We start from the raw sequence: 18,432 nt of genomic DNA, 5'->3' as shown, positions 1-18,432 counted from the left end.
TTATTTTGGAATAAAGCTTGGCTGCAGTTTCGGATCGCTTTTCAGCTCCTTTCGTTCCCGGTCTGCTTTTCAGCTGCCGTCGTCGTCCTCGTCTGCTTCTAGTTGCTCTTTGATCGCTGTTGCAGCCTCTGCTCCTCCTTCTCCCCTTTTATACTCTGCGAGGAGATAAGTCAATCGTGTGCCGGTGTGTGAGCCACGCACCTGAATTAGATTGCGGCGGCGTTGCTCCCAGCACGTCCCGCCTCTACGCCGCATTCTCCCCCTCCTTGCCGCCATCTTAGGCAGGGCTGCAGCGTGCCCTGCCCCGCCGTCGACCCGTCGGCTCCGCCTCTCCACAGCAAGTTTTCAAACAAACTACCAGTCATGTTGACATTACTTTGGACAAACTACACACATTATTTTCATAAGAACACCAATAGGATTTATTAACAGATGTCACAATCAAATGTGACAGAATTACTAAGAAATGTAAATTTTAAAAAAGACAAGAAGTTTCCTGAATCACATAATACAACACTTTCACATATTAAAAAATACAAGCAAAGTACACACACAAATGCTTCATGGAACCACACTAAAAAAAAAAAATCCCCAAAAACCTTAGACAACAATGACATTTAAAAACACCCGCCCTCATAAAAACACAATAATTCCCCTCATTGTCAGACACAACTACACCGGCATTTTGCAGAGTACGGAACAAAGTTAAATACGTCTGATTTGTTTGAATGAAAAGTCATAATGTGTCAGGTGTTACTGGTCCCCTCCGGTACTGCAGGCGATTGATTAGCAGTTCCTGATTCCTGATTAAGCTTCTTCAGGAGACGAAGCCGGCCTACTTCACCAGTCTGTAGTCTATTGCGCCCCCAGGTTGTGGTGAGATGGAGACATGATGGTGGCGACAGGCCAAATTACACTGTTCCTTACACCCACCCAGCCCCTTCCCCGTCCATCCGCCTGCCCCGGGCGGAGCCCCCCTTTTCCCTGGAGAGACACCACCTTAACTAACACATTTTCTGGGGGAAACACTGTAAAATGTTATCTTTTTCATGGATTTCAAGTGTCAGTAAAACTCTGTTTGATGATTTTCTCACAGCCAATAAAAAAATGAGGCAACTTCATTCCTGACTAAGGCACCTTTGACTAAATTACCCAGTGTGGGCGTTTCCGCAGGTTGGATGGAGGAGGACGAATTAGAGAAATGTGTGTAACTTCAAGCGCTTTAAAAATACACCTTAATGCAAACGGGAGAACAGGCCCCAAAACACATAGGCATTGGTTGATTGGTGCAATCGCAACATCTCGGAATCTTGGAGAGTGTAAACATTAGTGAAAGGAGAGTGTAAACATTAGTTAACGAACGGGTTCCATCCATCCATCCATCATCTTCCGCTTATCCGAGGTCGGGTCGCGGGGGCAGCAGCCTAAGCAACTTCGTCTAGCTCTTCCCGGGGGATCCCGAGGCGTTCCCAGGCCAGCCGGGAGACATAGTCTTTCCAACGTGTCCTGGGTCTTCCCCGTGGCCTCCTACCAGCTGGACGTGCCCTAAACACCTCCCTAGGGAGGCGTTCGGGTGGCATCCTGACCAGATGCCCGAACCACCTCATCTGGCTCCTCTCGATGTGGAGGAGCAGCGGCTTTACGTTGTTGGCGCCTGTCGTGGCGGTAATCCCAGAACCCGTTGGTGGACACCAGCAGTGAGGAATGCCGTCAAGCTGAAGAAGGAGTCCTATCGGGTTCTTTTGGCTCATAGGACTCCGGAGGCAGTGGACGGGTAGCGACGGGCCAAGCGGTGTGCAGCTTTAGCGGTCGCGGAGGCAAAAACTCGGACATGGGAAGAGTTCGGGGAAGCCATGGAAAACGACTTCGAAGCGATTCTGGACCACCATACGCCGCCTCAGGAAGGGGAAGCAGTGCACTGTCAACACCGTGTATGGTGCGGATGGTGTTCTGCTGACTTCGACTGCGGATGTTGTGGATCGGTGGAGGGAATACTTCGAAGACCTCCTCAATCCCACCAACACATATTCCTTTGAGGAAGCGGTGCCTGGGGAATCTGTGCTGGACTCTCCTATTTCTGGGGCTGAGGTCGCTGAGGTAGTTAAAAAGCTCCTCGGCGGGGGTGGATGAGATCCGCCCGGAGTTCCTTAAGGCTCTGGATGCTGTGGGGCTGTCTTGGTTGACAAGACTCTGCAGCATCACGAACGGGTTGAAACTATTAAATTTTATTTGTGAAGTGATAACGGAGTTTCCCCTGAACATAAGCATACAAAAACAGCGATGGTGTACACTCAGATGTAACACGGAGAAGGTGAGCTCCCCCCAAAAATGTTGGTAACGTCAATAATCTGATGTTTAGGACATTAGCAAAAAAGAAGGTATGCAGCATTTAAAGTTGGTAAGGTCACAGAGCTTTCATCTACCAGCGAACAGTGTCAATGAATTTCCAGAATACTGTAGCACCAAACATAGAACTTCCCTACCTGCTCATGGCACAGCAACACTATTAGAGTCTTTAGAAGAAGCATTGTGGCAAAAGTGCAAACATTTTCATAACTGCAGCTTTGTTTCGATAAAGCATTCGTCAGAAACAAATTTGTCCCATTTTCGCTGCCACGCGACCAGAGCCTTGTTCTTCAGCTCCGGGCTCAACGAACTGTACCTGAAATCAAAGGATTGAAACAAAGTCAGAGAGCAGAATGAGACAACTTGGCTGGAAATCAGGACTCACAGAATGGAGTTGATGGCCAGTTGCTTGAGGGTCCCCACATGGGACTTTTGCCCACCGAAGCCCACAAAAGCCTCGTAAAAGTCGTAGGAGAGGCCGGACGAACCAAACATGGCCGGATCGTCAGAACTTATGACCACTGGGTGATTCTGGGCCATCAGCGCCGCAGCCGGGTGGTTTCGCAGGTCTTCTACCAGCTTCAAAACCTGCACAAGGACCACAGAACCTTACAAACAGAACCTTACTGTAGATAACACCTATTTACTTAGTGTTACTTGCCGACTCGCACTTGAGTTACGACCAACCTGCGGTGTTGCTTTAATGCCAGAGGTGGGTAGAGTAGCCAGAAATTGTACTCAAGTAAGAGTACTGTTACTTTAGAGATGTATTACTCGAGAAAAAGTAAGGAGTAGTCACCCAAATATTTAATTGAGTAAAAGTAAAAAGTATGTTGTGAAAAAACTACTCAAGTACTGAGTAACTGATGAGTAACCTGTTTGTTTGATGATGACGGCAACAAGTAATGCACAAAAACATAAAAACAGCAATGAACAGCCAGGAATATCTCTTAAGCAACTAAAACCATAATATATATTAAATAATATATATTCCAAAATGAATTTTACCTTTGCGACCTCATACTATTGGCTAAGTTTTATATTCATAAATGTAAGTTTCTCAATACACAACCTGTTTTTTTGTGCCTTTAAAAAAGATTTAGAAGTCTACATTAAAACACTTTAACTCTAACAAGCAAAAAGCTGTGAAAACGATGCTGTGTTCCAAATTTATTTACTGAGATTGAGTGAGCCTATGGCTTTGCACTTTGTTTATTTTATAAATTTACATATATTTTTTGCATTCTATTTTAGTTACTTTGAATTTACAACCCCCTGGCGCTGTTTTGTACGTTTTTTTTACTTTGATTTTTATTTTCAACTGTTTGTAAGTGTTGAAATTTATAAATAAAGGTTTACAAAAAAACATTTTTTTAAAGTGTGCGGCTAATCATGTGACCGCCTGGCTCTGTTTGATTGGTGAAACGGAGTCAAACGTCACCAGTGACTGCATTTGATTGGTGAAACGGAGTCAAACATCACCAGTGACTGCATTTGATTGGTGAAACGGAGTCAAACGTCACCAGTGACTGCATTTGATTGGTGAAACGGAGTCAACTGGCACCAGTGACTGCATTTGATTGGTGAAACGGAGTCAAACGTCACCAGTGACTGCATTTGATTGGTGAAACGGAGTCAAACGTCACCAGTGACTGCATTTGATTGGTGAAACGGAGTCAAACAGCACCAGTGACTGCATTTGATTGGTGAAACGGAGTCAAACGTCACCAGTGACTGCATTTGATTGGTTAAACAGTCAAACGGCACCAGTGACTGCATTTGATTGGTGAAACAGAGTCAAACGTCACCAGTGACTGCATTTGATTGGTGAAACGGAGTCAAACGGTACCAGTGACTGCATTTGATTGGTGAAACGGAGTCAAACGTCACCAGTGACTGCATTTGATTGGTGAAACAGAGTCAAACGGCACCAGTGACTGCATTTGATTGGTGAAACAGAGTTAAACGTCACCAGTGACTGCATTTGATTGGTGAAACGGAGTCAAACGTCACCAGTGACTGCATTTGATTGGTGAAACAGAGTCAAACGGCACCAGTGACTGCATTTGATTGGTGAAACAAAGTCAAACGTCACCAGTGACTGCATTTGATAGGTGAAACAGAGTCAAACGTCACCAGTGATTGCATTTGATTGGTGAAACGGAGTCAAACGGCACCAGTGACTGCATTTGATTGGTGAAACGGAGTCAAACGGCACCAGTGACTGCATTTGATTGGTGAAACGGAGTCAAACGGCACCAGTGACTGCGTTTGATTGGTGAAACGCAGACATGTGATAGATCCTACTTTGAAGGTCTGTCTGACAAAACAAAACAAAGCGTGCATTAACAGATCGATAAAAATCAGCATCGAGTAGCGAGCTGAATGTAAATAAATGGAGCGGAGTAAAAGTAGCATTTGTTCTTTATAAATATACTCAAGTAAAAGTATGTTGCATTAAAACTACTCTTAGAAGTACAATTGATCCCAAAAGTTACTCAGGTAGAGGTAACGTAGTAAATGTAGAGGTAACGTAGTAAATGTAGCGCGTTACTACCCACCTCTGATTAATGCACATCTGTCGCTGAAAAGCCAGCCAATGACAGTGCCAGAGGGTTCAAGTTCTGCCTTGACATTACATCCATACTAAAAAATCAGTTTTGATTGACCCGTTGACTCATTCTTTGTCTGTACTGCTCGTACTCATCAGGGTCACGGGTCAGACGGATATGTTTGTTTTTGTGTTCAGAGTTTTCCTGAGATACACTATATTGCCAAAAGTATTTGGCCAACCATCAAAATGATGAGGATCAGGTATCCTAATCACTTGGCCAGGTGTATAAAATCAAGCACTTAGGCCTGGAGACTGTTTCTACAAGCATTTGTGAAAGAATGGGCCGGTCTCAGTGATTTCCAGCGTGGAACTGTCATAGGATGCCACCTGTGCAACAAATCCAGTCGTGAAATTCCCTCGCTCCTAAATATTCCAAAGTCAACTGTTGTGCTTTATTATAAGAAAATGGAAGAGTTTGGGAACAACAGCAACTCAGTCACAAAGTAGTAGGCCATGTAGACTGACATAGAGGGGTCAGCAGAGGAATTATGGTGTGGGGTTGTTTTTCTAGAGTTGGGCTTGGCTCCGTAGGAAAATGGAATGCTCCAGGATACCAAAACATTCTGGACAATTCCATGCTCCCAACCTTGTGGGAACAGTTTGAAGCGGGCCTCATCCTCTTCCAACATGACTGTGCAAAGCAAGGTCCATAAAGACATGGACGACAGAGTCAGGTGTGGATGAACTTGACTGGCCAGCACAGAGTCCTGACCTGAACCCGATAGAACACCTTTGGGATGAATAAGAACTGAGACTGAGAGCCAGGCGCTCTCCACCAACAGCAGTGTGTGACCTGCACTTTTGGAAGAATGGTGGAAAATTCCTATAAACACACTCCGCAACCTTGTGGACAGCCTTCACAGAAGAGTTGAAGCTGTAATCGCTGCAAAAGGTGGAGCGACATCATATTGAACCCTATGGGTTAGGAATGGGATGGCACTTCAAGTTCATATGTGAGTCAAGGCAGGTGGCTTACTTTTGGCAATATAGTGTATTACAATTGTCTTTTGATACATCTAAAATATTCGAAGAGTCTCTCAATATAATGCGAAGCAGTTTAAAAGCAATGATCTCTTATTGGATGTGTGTGAGTGTGCATTGTAGTCGGAGACATGAGAGTACCTGGTTGGAAATGGGACATACTTCCACAGCCACGCCTCTCTTCATAGAGAGATCTCGGGCCAATGGATGGTGAGTCAGAGCAAACCCATGGCCGATTCGTGATGTATTAAACAAAAGAGCATCCAGCAGGTTCTGGTCAACGTCCGTGCCCTCCAGATCTATGGTGCACACAGTACAGACAGACTTTAAAGGAACTCCAATTTTATTTTTGGAAATTTTGCCCATCATTCACAATCCTTATGTGCGACAACAAAATGCCGATTTTTTTTCTATGGGTTTTAAATAATGAAAAACCGCTAGCAAGAGGCGGTTAACAATACAGGTGAGGGGGTTTGACCAATTCCACTTATAAAGTCCTCTAAAAAAATACCTCTAACAATTTGCCCCACCTTAAAAGCAAAACGTGTGCTTTGTGTAAAGAAATGAATGTAAGATGTAAATTATTGAATGACAGGGCCCCCATCCCATCCATTGTCTACCGCTTATTCCCTTTTTGGGGTCGCTGGCGCCTATCTCAGCTACAATCGGGCGGAAGGCGGTGTACACCCTGGACAAGTCGCCACCTCATCGCAGGGCCAACACAGATAGACAGACAACATTCACACAATTTAGTGTTGCCAATCAACCTATCCCCAGGTGCATGTCTTTGGAGGTGGAAGGAAGCCGGAGTACCCGGAGGGAACATGCAAACTCCACACAGAAAGATCCTGAGCCTGGGATTGAACCCAGGACTGCAGGATCTTGGTATTGTGAGGCAGACGTACTAACCCCTCTGCCACCGTGAAGCCCATGACAGGGCGCTTTGTATGAAATTTTACTGCAAACCTATTCCTAGCTGCTTCCTACTTTGCCACTGATAGTAATATAATATAAATTTGACACATTTTGTACATGTGGCGCAGTGGAATAGTGCTTGTCTTGCAAAGTAGTAGGCACTGGGTTCAAATTTCGATTGAAGTTATGTTGATCAATTAATGTATAATCCATCCATCCATCCATTTTCTACCGCTTATTCGCTTTGGGGTCGCGGGGGCCTATCTCAGCTACAATCGGGCGGAAGGCGGTGTACACCCTGGACAAGTCTCCACCTCATCGCAGGGCCAACACAGATAGACAGACAACATTCACACAATTTAGTGTTGCCAATCAACCTATCCCCAGGTGCATGTTTTTGGAGGTGGAAGGAAGCCGGAGTACCCGGAGGGAACCCACGCAGTCACGGGGAGAACATGCAAACTCCACACAGAAAGATCCTGAGCCTGGGATTGAACCCAGGACTGCAGGATCTTGGTATTGTGAGGCAGACGTACTAACCCCTCTACCACCGTGAAGCCCCTGACAGGGCGCTTTGTATGAAATTTCACTGCAAACCTATTCCTAGCTGCTTCCTACTTTGCCACTGATAGTAATATAATATAAATTTGACACATTTTGTACATGTGGCGCAGTGGAATAGTGCTTGTCTTGCAAAGTAGTAGGCACTGGGTTCAAATTTCGATTGAAGTTATGTTGATCAATTAATGTATAACTGATGTTCAAATGTTTTTGCAGTGAAAAAAAAAAATCTAAATTAATTGATGAATAGTTTATTTCCAGAAAAGACAAAGGCTCCGTATCGCACATAAGATTTGTGAATGGTGGGCAAAATTCTACAAAAAAAAAATTGCACTTCCACTTTGATGTGGAATCAATGCAGTCTTAGTTTTCTAATCCTTTACTGTGTATTCTGTTCTTACTTGTCTCTCCAGCGTGGAAAAAGAAGGGAAGTGTCACGCCCCTTTTTGCTGGCAATGACAAGGCCTCTCGGAAATACCAAAGTGGATTTCCTTTATCCTCACGACCTACCTGTGTATCACACAAAACATATGCACTTTAGGGCAACAAGATACCATTTGTTACTTAGCTGACTAGTTCCTGGTTCGTCCAGATACCATTAAGCTGCAAACCTTTTATATTAACCTGACAACAAGCAAATGCACTGACAGTATTATCGCAATTGTTTGTTTTTTTACTTGATTTTTGGAAGATAGTTTATTCAATTTATGTCCATCCATCCATCCATTTTCTACCGCTTATTCCCTTTGGGGTTGCGGGGGGCGCTGGTGCCTATCACGGCTACAATCGTGCGGAAGGCGGCGTACACCCTGGACAAGTCGCAATCCTCATTGCAGGGCCAACACAGATAGACAGACAACATTCACACTACCATGTCCTTTTTAAAAAAAAAAAATCCACTTATTTATTGATCATGACATCATATTTTAGGGCCGGGATGTCCATGCGACTCCAGCACAAGTGACCCTGATGAGGACAATATACAAAGTATAGGACAGGGGTGCCCATTACGTCGATCGCGAGCTACCAGTCGACCGCGGGGGGTGTGTCAGTCGATCTCCAGCCAGGCTTTTAAAAAAAAATAGACCTAAAAATGAGTGATCATCAATCTTCACCAAGACGTCACTTAAATGACATTCACGGTACCGGAGGGTCTTGTGAGATGACGCTGGCTGCTGCAAGATCATTATTATGAAAATATGACCGAGAGGAAGGCGAGAAACACTTTTTATTTCAACAGACTCTCGCGCCGTACCTTCCGTCAAAACTCTAAAGGCCGACTGCACATTTCCTATCTTCACAATAAAAGCCCTGCTTCATGCTGCCTGCGCTAACTAAATACAGAGTCTCGGAAAACTGGCGTGCACAAGCGATCATTCAGAAAGCTGGCGTGCACAAAATATGTTGTGTGTGGCTTCCGCAGACACACGCACGCGGCTGCAAGGCATACTGGGTGACACAGAGTACACTAATGGTTGTGATATAAACAATTTTAAGACTCTTACTAATATGCGCCACGCTGTGAAGCCACACCAAACAAGAATGACAAACACATTTCAGGAAAACATCCTCACAGTAACACAACATAAACGCAACACAACAAATACCCAGAATCCTTTGCATCCATGACAAACCCTGACTATATTATACACCCCACTAGCAGCAAACCCCGCCACCCCCCAACCCCCATGCGTCGGTAAGGTGGGCAGGGTTGGGGGCACGGGGGTGTAAAGTATATTCAGGAAGGGTCATGGATGCAAAGGATCCTGGGTATTTGTTGTGTTGCGTTTATGTTGTGTTACTGTGAGGATGTTCTCCCGAAATGTGTTTGTCATTCTTGTTTGGTGTTGCTTCACAGTGTGGCGCATATTAGCAAGAGTGTTAAAATTGTTTATATCACAACCATTAGTGTACTCTGTGTCACCCAGTATGCCCTTCAATCTTGTACTTGTGTTTGCGTGAACTGCATACAGCATGTTGCTGGACTGGCAAACGGTTCGTACATGTTGTTGAAAGTGTCAAAGACAACGGCTTCACAGCACACCCTTATTCCCGTTGTAGGAGCCAAATAGAGGGCCATACTTGAATTGATGTTTATTTTATTGTTTTTGAGTGATTCATGCGTGTATGTCAGTGTGCACCCTTTGCAGGTGGTGTAAAGTTCCCACGCAGGCCTATAAGGGGCAGGAGCGCGCTGGGCGCGTGATTGGCAGTCGGGCACCAGCATACCGTCTTTGACCTCACCTGTCTGTAGACCTCACCTGTCTGTAGACCTCACCTGTCTGTAGACCTCATCTGTCTGTAGACCTCGGCTTCATATAAGCTACCATTTATTTTGTTTCCCGAGTATTCTAACCCTTGATTATTGTAAATAAAACAATCTTCAATATCGCTGCTGGATCAGTTTGAATTAGTGGAGGGAAAGCGGGAAAAGGAAGAATACGTGACAAGGAAGGCTGTGTAAAAGGTGTGACTCAGACAAGATGCCCGCGCCCCAAGTGGAACAAACATTTGAAACAAAGGGGTTATAAGGACAATCACTTTCAGTGTTTTATGCCACTACAAGTTATCTGAATGATTACTATCGGATATTCGCGAGAACGTTAGCGGCTCCCCTTTGCTTTCTTTACCTGGTGACACGGGTCAAACTAGCTCTTTTAGTGGTAAAGTTCGCCGACTCCGGACATATAACAACGGGCGGGTGGCGGGCGGTTGCGGTTCTGATAAAATGTTGGTTCGGTTGGATGATGACTTTAGTGATGCGGTTGCGGATGATATAATTGCCTATCCGCGCATCTCTAAACCCCACATTCTTTATTTTCATGTACATTCTGGGTGTCTCATTTATTAAAAGAATGTAAAATTCCATTCATAATGTTTTTAGCATTCAATTAGAAATTTATTGTGAGGTTTTGTATTATTGTTCCTAAAAAGAGATATACCGGCCTCCAGACACATTTTTTTCTTTAGATCTGGTCCCCCGGGTGAAAATAACTGCCCAGGCCTGTTCTATGTGTTACTTTGTATTAGAAATGTCAACAGTGGAGGATGCGTCAGCATGTAAGAGGATAGTGAAATAGAAAGAGCTTATTGACTACAGCGTCGCACTTTGGATACATTTCTACCGTAAGTGGATCATTCGCTGATGTCACCAACGGCCAAAACGTCACAGATGGGGCCAATTTCTGACAGCCTGTTCCCCAGGAAGTATGAAGAAAGACAAGATTGTTTCATTCCGTCAATATCTCTGCATACCTCCATGGTTTGATTTCAAATTTTTGGGACTTACGCAGATCCCGAACACACAACAGCAGGTACCAATAGGTAAGAAAAGTAGGTTTTGCATAATAGGGCCCCTTTAGCATACAGCATTTTTTGTGTCCATAGAATAAAAAATACACAGTTCTCACCAAGTCAAAGCCAACCATTAGATCTGGGAAGTCTCTCTGCAGCTTCATGGCATACTCCATAACTCCCTTCAATGCAGATTCATTCATTGTCCTGCAACAAAAACCATGTGATCAATCATCGGGTGTACACGTCTCACTATTGAGCTTCAAGGCTCAGTGCACCTTAGAGCGATAAAAATGAATCTGCTTCCAAAGAAGTCTGGGTGGTCGGCTATGAATTCCTGAGTGACGTCACGGTAGACTTTCAGAGCCCACGTCGAGTCGTGAGTGCTGCCGTCCAGCTCGTACGTCTGAGCGCAGACAAGATGGGTAGATGAGGAAATGACAAGTCAAGGTGTTAGCATGTCTGTGTGCCCGTCTTTACCTGAGGCAGTAAGGCACGTAGTTCCACGTACATGACGTTGTCCGTGTAGAACTGTTTGAGACCGTGGTAGTAATAGTCTCTGAAGACGGGAGCGTACGTGATCAGACCTCTCGCAGCATTGAAGGCTAGATCGAACTTCTCCCAGACCACATCCTGGTTGGGGTACAGAGCTGCGGGATTGCCATCGGTGAAGAGGGTCAGGTTGGCCAGGATGCTGAAAGGGGGGAAAACTCAGAATTCATGCATATGTCAGCAAATAAAGAGAAAAACTACAGCAGTACCTCAGTTTTTGTACGGCCCACTTTCATGTGATTTGATTTTGAAGAAAATGTTACATATAGGTTGTCGTACAGCTAAACATTCTAATCAGTTTGATCACGAAATATTTTGTGGGAACAAAGAACCACTCAGCCACTGTGTGTTTGTTTTTTCCTTTAGCCTCAGTCTGGACCCCCTCTCCAGAAGCCCAGGCTTAGACCGATTTTTTTTTTTCTCTCCCCCCCCTTCCTATTGTTTACCTCTATCTCTGCTTTTTTGTGAGGGTCACCAGAAGCCATCCTGTTCTGTTTCCCTTTAATGTTTGACTGATCTTGAATGGGACTGTGCTGAAAATTGTAATTTCCCCTCGGGGATTAATAAAGTATTTCTGATTCTGATTGTTATTGAATATGACTGCAGAATAAGGCACCACAACATCCAAAAAGTTGCATGTGAGAGCAGTTTGATAAAGAAGATGAGAGTCAGTGAATTACAAAATGAAGTCATAGCAAAGAATGAAGGTGACGTCCGTCCTCCGGCTCTTCCCTCTACACACTTTGCCAACAAGAGTTTTTAATAAAAGTACAGTGTGCTGATACAACTTCTTCACTTCCGATACGATGTCGATGTCCAGGAATTCACATTGTAGGAATTTTAAAGAATTTATTTTTAAATGATGGTGGAAAATAAGTATTTGGTCAACCATTCAAAGCTCTCACTGATGGAAGGAGGTTTTGGCTCAAAATCTCATTCATTCTTTCCTTAACACGGATCAATCGTCCTGTCCCCTTAGCAGAAAAACAGCCCCAAAGCATGATGTTTCCACCCCCATGCTTCACAGTAGGTGTGGTGTTCTTGGGATGCAACTCAGTATTCTTCTTCTTCCAAACACGACAAGTTGAGTTTATACCAACATGTTCTATTTTGGTTTCATCTGACCACATGACATTCTCCCAATCCTCTGCTGTATCATCCATGTATCCATTTTGGTATGAACTCAACTCCTCGTGTTTGGAGGAAGAAGAATACTGAGTTGCATCCCAAGAACACCATACCTACTGTGAAGCATGGGGGTGGAAACATCATGCTTTGGGGCTGTTTTTCTGCTAAGGGGACAGGACGATTGATCCGTGTTAAGGAAAGAATGAATGGGGCCATGTATCGTGAGATTTGGAGCCAAAACCTCCTTCCATCAGTGAGAGCTTTGAATGGTTGACCAAATACTTATTTTCCACCATCATTTACAAATAAATTATTTTAAAGTCCAACAAAGTGAATTCCTGGATTTTTTTTATCACATTCTGTCTCTCACAGTTGAAGTGTACCTATGATGAAAATTACAGACCTCTGTCATCATTTGAAGTGGGAGAACTTGCACAATCGCTGGCTGACTAAATACTTTTTTGCCCCACTGTATGTGTGTTTTTAGTTTTGATTTGAAGAGGGATATCTAGTCCAAGTTAGAAATGTCTGGTGGTAGAGATTTCCAAAGATGTGGGGCGGAGCGGCTGAAAGCTCGGGCACCCACGGTGGACATTTTAAATAAGGGGACAGTGAGATGGATGGATGAAGAAGATCTTAGGGAACGTGAGGGCGTGGCGACATGGAGCAGGTCAGAGAGATATGATGGATGGCTTTCAAAGTAAGGAGAATTATTTTAAAGTGGATACGATGTTTGATTGGTAGTCAGTGGAGTTGCTGCAGAACAGGGGTGATGTGTTGAATTGAAAGGGTTCTGGTGATTATCTAAGAAGGGGTGTTTCCAATAGTTTTACCCACAAAATTGTGCATCATTATGTCTATAAAGAACTCATTCTCTTGTATCATTTATAGCTCACCTGTTGTCCAGATCTGTGACGTCGCCCATTTTTTTCCGGAGATTTTCCAGCAGCATCCATGCGGAACAATTTGGTGAAGGTTCAGGACTCCCCGACGAGAAGATAAAACTGAGCGAGCGTTTGTCGGTGACACACATGTAACAGTTGGGTCGATACGTCACGTTTTTCACCAGCCATTCATGATCCCCCATGGCGAGGTCGTGCACGTGCAGCGCTCCTCCTGAATGATAAAAATGTGTTTTGGGGCATCAGGAACTGATTAAAAAAGAAACTACCGTATTTCCTTGAATTGCCGCCGGACATATAGTATGTGCCTGCCTTGAATTACTGCCGGGTCAAACTCGCTTTGCGAAATAATTAGCGCATGCTTAGTATTACATAGATAGATAGATAGATAGATGGATAGATAGATAGATAGATAGTACTTTATTGATTCCTTCAGGAGAGTTCCTTTAGGAAAATTAAAATTCCAGCAGCAGTGTACAGAGTTGAGATCAATTTATCCATCCATCCATCCATTTTCTACCGCTTATTCCCTTTCGGGGTCGCGGGGGGCGCTGGCGCCTATCTCAGCTACAATCGGGCGGAAGGCAGGGTACACCCTGGACAAGTCGCCACCTCATCGCAGGGCCAACACAGATAGACAGACAACATTCACACACTAAGGCCAATTTAGTGTTGCCAATCAACCTATCCCCAGGTGCATGTTTTTGGAAGTGGGAGGAAGCCGGAGTACCCGGAGGGAACCCACGCAGTCACGGGGAGAACATGCAAACTCCACACAGAAAGATCCCGAGCCTGGATTTGAACCCAGGACTGCAGGAACTTCGTATTGTGAGGCAGACGCACTAACCCCTCTGCCACCGTGAAGCCCGAGATCAATTTAAATAAAAGTAAAAAGTAAATAATGGGGGTTTAAATGGAAACAAAATAGAGAAATATTACAATAAGAATAAAAACTAAAAAGCAACAATGGGAATAACAATATAACAGTAAAATAAGAATATAACAAGACAAAGTAGGCAGTAGTGACCATGTTATGAAAACGTATTGCACTGTTAGTATGACCGCCTGGTCAAACTCGTGACGTTTTCAAAATGGAGGAGGCTGATTTCAATACCGGTAATTTGAAATCGCATAAAGGGAAGAAGATTAAGAGCTATTCAGTAGGATTTAAGGTCCAAGCTATTGGTATGCTAAAAAGAACAGTAAGCAACTATGTTTTATTAATACACCTGTGGAGCCGACGGTCCGACAGGCATGCTGGAGCCCGGCCCAAGATGGCGGCGAGCGAGCGGAGAGGAGGAGCGGAAGAGCGACCTGGTCTGATGTTTTATTGAAAAATAAACAAAGTCAAACTGCTCAAGCCATGTCCTTCCTTGATGGTCCTGGGAACCCGCAAGACGACGGCTTGAGACCGTCGCAATACCGTAGCTGCGTAGGGCTGGGCGATATATCGATATATACGATATATCGCGGCTTTGTCTCTGTGCAATATAGAAAATGACTATATCGTAAAATTCGAGTGTACGTTGTCACGCAGGAGCTGCGGGCGTACACTTCAGGCTCTCCTCGCTCTTTCCTGTGTCTCCTCGCAGACAAACAGGCGCACATTCGTCACAAACTGTCACGTCGTACGTCACATACACGCCCTTGCAGGGCAGAGAGCTAGCGGCGTGGCTAACGTTAGCTGTGATGCTAGCAGGTTGTTGCGAGAGAAAGAAGGTGCGAATCTCGTAACAAATGAAGACTTAATTCCCAATAAAAACAGCAGGGGGTCCATCGCCTGGCGGTGGTTCGGCTTCAAGTGGGAATATGTCGGACAGACAACCGTGATTTGTCAAGTGTGGTCCAAAAGCGTTGCTATGAAAAGTAGCATAACTGCTAATATGTAGCATCATTTGAAAAGTCACTCGCTAGAGAATGAAGAGAATTTCAGAACCTTAGTAACATACCACATAGTGAAGGACTATAATACTATTTGATTTCCTATTATGCAGCTCATTTTTATTTGACACTTAAAATGTCTCTGACAATCTTGCACTTTATGTTTTGGAAATGACTTGAATGTTTGTGCCACTGCTTAATAACTTTAATAAATACACTTTTGGTCAATTGACTTAGTTGTGATTTCCTTCTCTGCATGAAAGTTTAAAAGTAGCATATATGAATGCAGTATGAAGAAGAATGTTTTAATGTAGACACATAGAATCATCATACTGCTGTGATTATATGCATCAAGTGTTCATTCAAGGCCAAGGCAAAATATCGTAAAATATATCTTATATCGCGATATGGCCTTAAAATATCGCGATATTAAAAAAAGGCAATATCGCCCAGCCCTATAGCTGCGTGTGTCAAATATGAGTCATTTAATGACTCCCGCCTCCTGGTGGTAGAGGGCGCTAGTGATACTTCTTGCGACTACTCGGCTGAAGAAGAAGTGAAATGAGCGACGCGATATGTGCTGGAGGAGGTAATAAAGGAAGATCTCCATCGAGACAGAGAGACTTTTAAAACTGAAGAAAGATAAGGAAGACTTCTATAAATTATATATTATAGAGCGTTTTCCGTTCGGGCTCCAGTACTCTGGAATGCCCTCCCGGTAACAGTTGGAGATGCTACCTCAGTAGAAGCATTTAAGTCTCACCTTAAAACTCATCTGTATACTCTAGCCTTTAAATAGACCTCCTTTTTAGACCAGTTGATCTGTCGCTTCTTTTCTTTTTTCTCCTATGTCCCCCCCCCTCCCTTGTGGAGGGGGTCCGGTCCGATGACCATGGATGAAGTACTGGCTGTCCAGAGTCGAGACCCAGAATGGACCGCTCGTCGAGACCCAGGATGGACCGCTCGTCGGGACCCAGGATGGACCGCTCGCCTGTGTATCGATTGGGGACATCTCTACGCTGCTGATCCGCCTCCGCTTGGGATGGTTTCCTGTGGACAGGACTCTCGCTGCTGTCTTGGATCCGCTTTGAACTGAACTCTCGCGGCTGTGTTGGAGCCACTACGGATTGAACTTTCACAGTATCATGTTAGACCCGCTCGACATCCATTGCTTTCGGTCCCCTAGAGGGGGGGGGGGGGGTTGCCCACATCTGAGGTCCTCTCCAAGGTTTCTCATAGTCAGCATTGTCACTGGCGTCCCACTGGATGTGAATTCTCCCTGCCCACTGGGTTTAAGTTTTCCTTGCCATTTTGTGGGTTCTTCCGAGGATGTTGTAGTCGTAATGATTTGTGCAGTCCTTTGAGACATTTGTGATTTGGGGCTATATAAATAAACATTGATTGATTGATTGATAAACAAGTTATCGATGCTTTTGATCAGAAGGAGCTGGCATGGACTATATAAGTAAAGATAAGACCATAATAACGTTTTTTTTTAATTAAATGTGCTTTTCATAATGGTATCCTTACATCATAATCAATTTTTTACTGCAAGCCTTTGGTAAGCGCCGGAGTGAGAAGAAGTTTTAAATTAATTAGCAATTCAAGGAAATACGGTACTTTCATAGAATGATTAATTTGTACCTTTGGGCATTTTCTGCAGCAGGTTGAAAATGGGGCTGCTGCGGATGAACTGTCGAGCCTGGAAGAAGTGCATCGACGGAGGGAAATGGACCTTCCTCATTTCCTCTTGTTTCATTTTAAACAAGCGGGCGTCTAGAAGTTTCTCCAGGTCCGTCAGCACCACTTGTCCCCCGGTCTGCTGGGAGGCCTCCTGCTGTATGAGAGCCTCTCTGGTCTTTGGGTCTGGCATGGACATAACACCCGCTGCAAGCCACAGTAGTACACAGCTCACCGCCACCAGAGGGCGCTGGTACTCGGCCACCATCCTCCACCCCAAAGTCTGGCGAACACCAATTAAAACGTTTTAGTCCAAAAATTGAAACGTCAATGTGAATAAAAACACGTAATGTTGGGGGATAAGCGGTATAAAATGGATGGATGGATGGATGTTGCTGTACTGACGTAACCGCCACGCTGTACTCACAAGTTAAAACTGAAATGGGACTCATTTTGTAACTTTTGTGTCGTAACTTGGAATGATAAATCATGAAGATGATGTAGTGTCGTTGAGTATGGTCTATTATTGCAAAATGTCGTCGAAATGAGGATGAAAACAAAATATAAAATGTAAACCTCGACGGTTGTTGACGACGTCCTTTGTTGGGATTGACACGTTTACAAGATAAACACCAAGCAACGAGAATGATAGCACTTTTTTTTTTACCTTAAGGCGTTTTGTCGGCAAATAAGGAAGTCTTCAAAAAGACGCCAAAAAAAGAGGAGAAAAAAAGATGTTGGGTGTTTTGTTTCTGGTGTTTTGCTGTCAAAAGCAAGCTGGGTACGGTACCTCCTAAGGCCCGCCCCTTGCATGTGATTGGCTGAAATATCTCCCACACGGCAATCCTATTGGAGGAAATAAAAGTCGCTTGAAAAATGATTCTGGCCCAAAAGAGATCACAGCACTACTTTGGTAATTCCATCCATTTCTTACCGCTTGTCCATTTTGGGGTCGCAGGAGTCTATCTCAGCTGCATTCCTGGACAAGTCGCCACCTACGCGGGGCCAACACAGACAGACAGACAACATTTCGTTGAATTGCCGCCCGGGCGCTAATTTTTTTAAAACCTATTCTCACTCCTGCGCTTACCAAAGGAATGCGGTAAAAGTAAGCATGCGCTAATTATTTTAAAACCTCTTCTCACTCCGGCACTCACCAAAGGCATGCAGTAAAAATCTGAGTGTGATGTAAGCTTGGACCTTAAATCCTACTGAATAGCTCTTAATCTTCTTCCCTTTATGCGATTTCAAATTACCGGTATTGAAATCAGCCTCCTCCATTTTGAAAATGATATCAGGGGAAGTGTCACTCGTGACGTCACAAGTTTGACTAAGCAGTAATACTAAGCATGCGCTAATTATTTTGCGAAAAGAGTTTGACCGGGCAGTAATTCAAGTCAGGCGCATACTATATGCCCTGCGGCAATTCAAGGAAATACGGTATACAGGACTCCATCCATCCATTTACTACCGCTTATTCGCTTTGGGGTCGCGGGGGCCTATCTCAGCTACAATCGGGCGAAAGGCGGGGTACACCCTGGACAAGTCGCCACCTCATCGCAGGGCCAACACAGATAG

The 18,432-nt window shown here is 44.4% G+C and overlaps 1 protein-coding gene across 1 annotated transcript; it reads right to left on the bottom strand.

Annotated features, from left to right (window-relative positions):
- Positions 1 to 395: 395 nt before the first annotated feature.
- ada2a (adenosine deaminase 2a) lies at positions 396 to 17,678 on the bottom strand. Its single transcript, XM_061917974.1, has 10 exons — positions 17,522 to 17,678; positions 16,819 to 17,137; positions 13,288 to 13,507; positions 11,192 to 11,405; positions 10,990 to 11,117; positions 10,828 to 10,918; positions 7,819 to 7,927; positions 6,083 to 6,240; positions 2,732 to 2,934; positions 396 to 2,662 (listed from the first exon to the last, which is right to left on the bottom strand). Exons 2-10 carry the CDS (start codon positions 17,120 to 17,122, stop codon positions 2,551 to 2,553), a joined length of 1,539 nt encoding a protein of 512 aa, XP_061773958.1. The 5' UTR covers positions 17,123 to 17,137; positions 17,522 to 17,678; the 3' UTR covers positions 396 to 2,550.
- Between the last annotated feature and the right edge of the window lie 754 nt (positions 17,679 to 18,432).

This window comes from Nerophis ophidion, linkage group LG12 (assembly GCF_033978795.1).
Source record: "Nerophis ophidion isolate RoL-2023_Sa linkage group LG12, RoL_Noph_v1.0, whole genome shotgun sequence".
Lineage (NCBI taxonomy): Eukaryota > Metazoa > Chordata > Actinopteri > Syngnathiformes > Syngnathidae > Nerophis > Nerophis ophidion.
The sequence above is the reverse complement of the archived record's forward strand: the minus strand, read 5'-3'. Positions and strand labels throughout refer to the sequence as shown.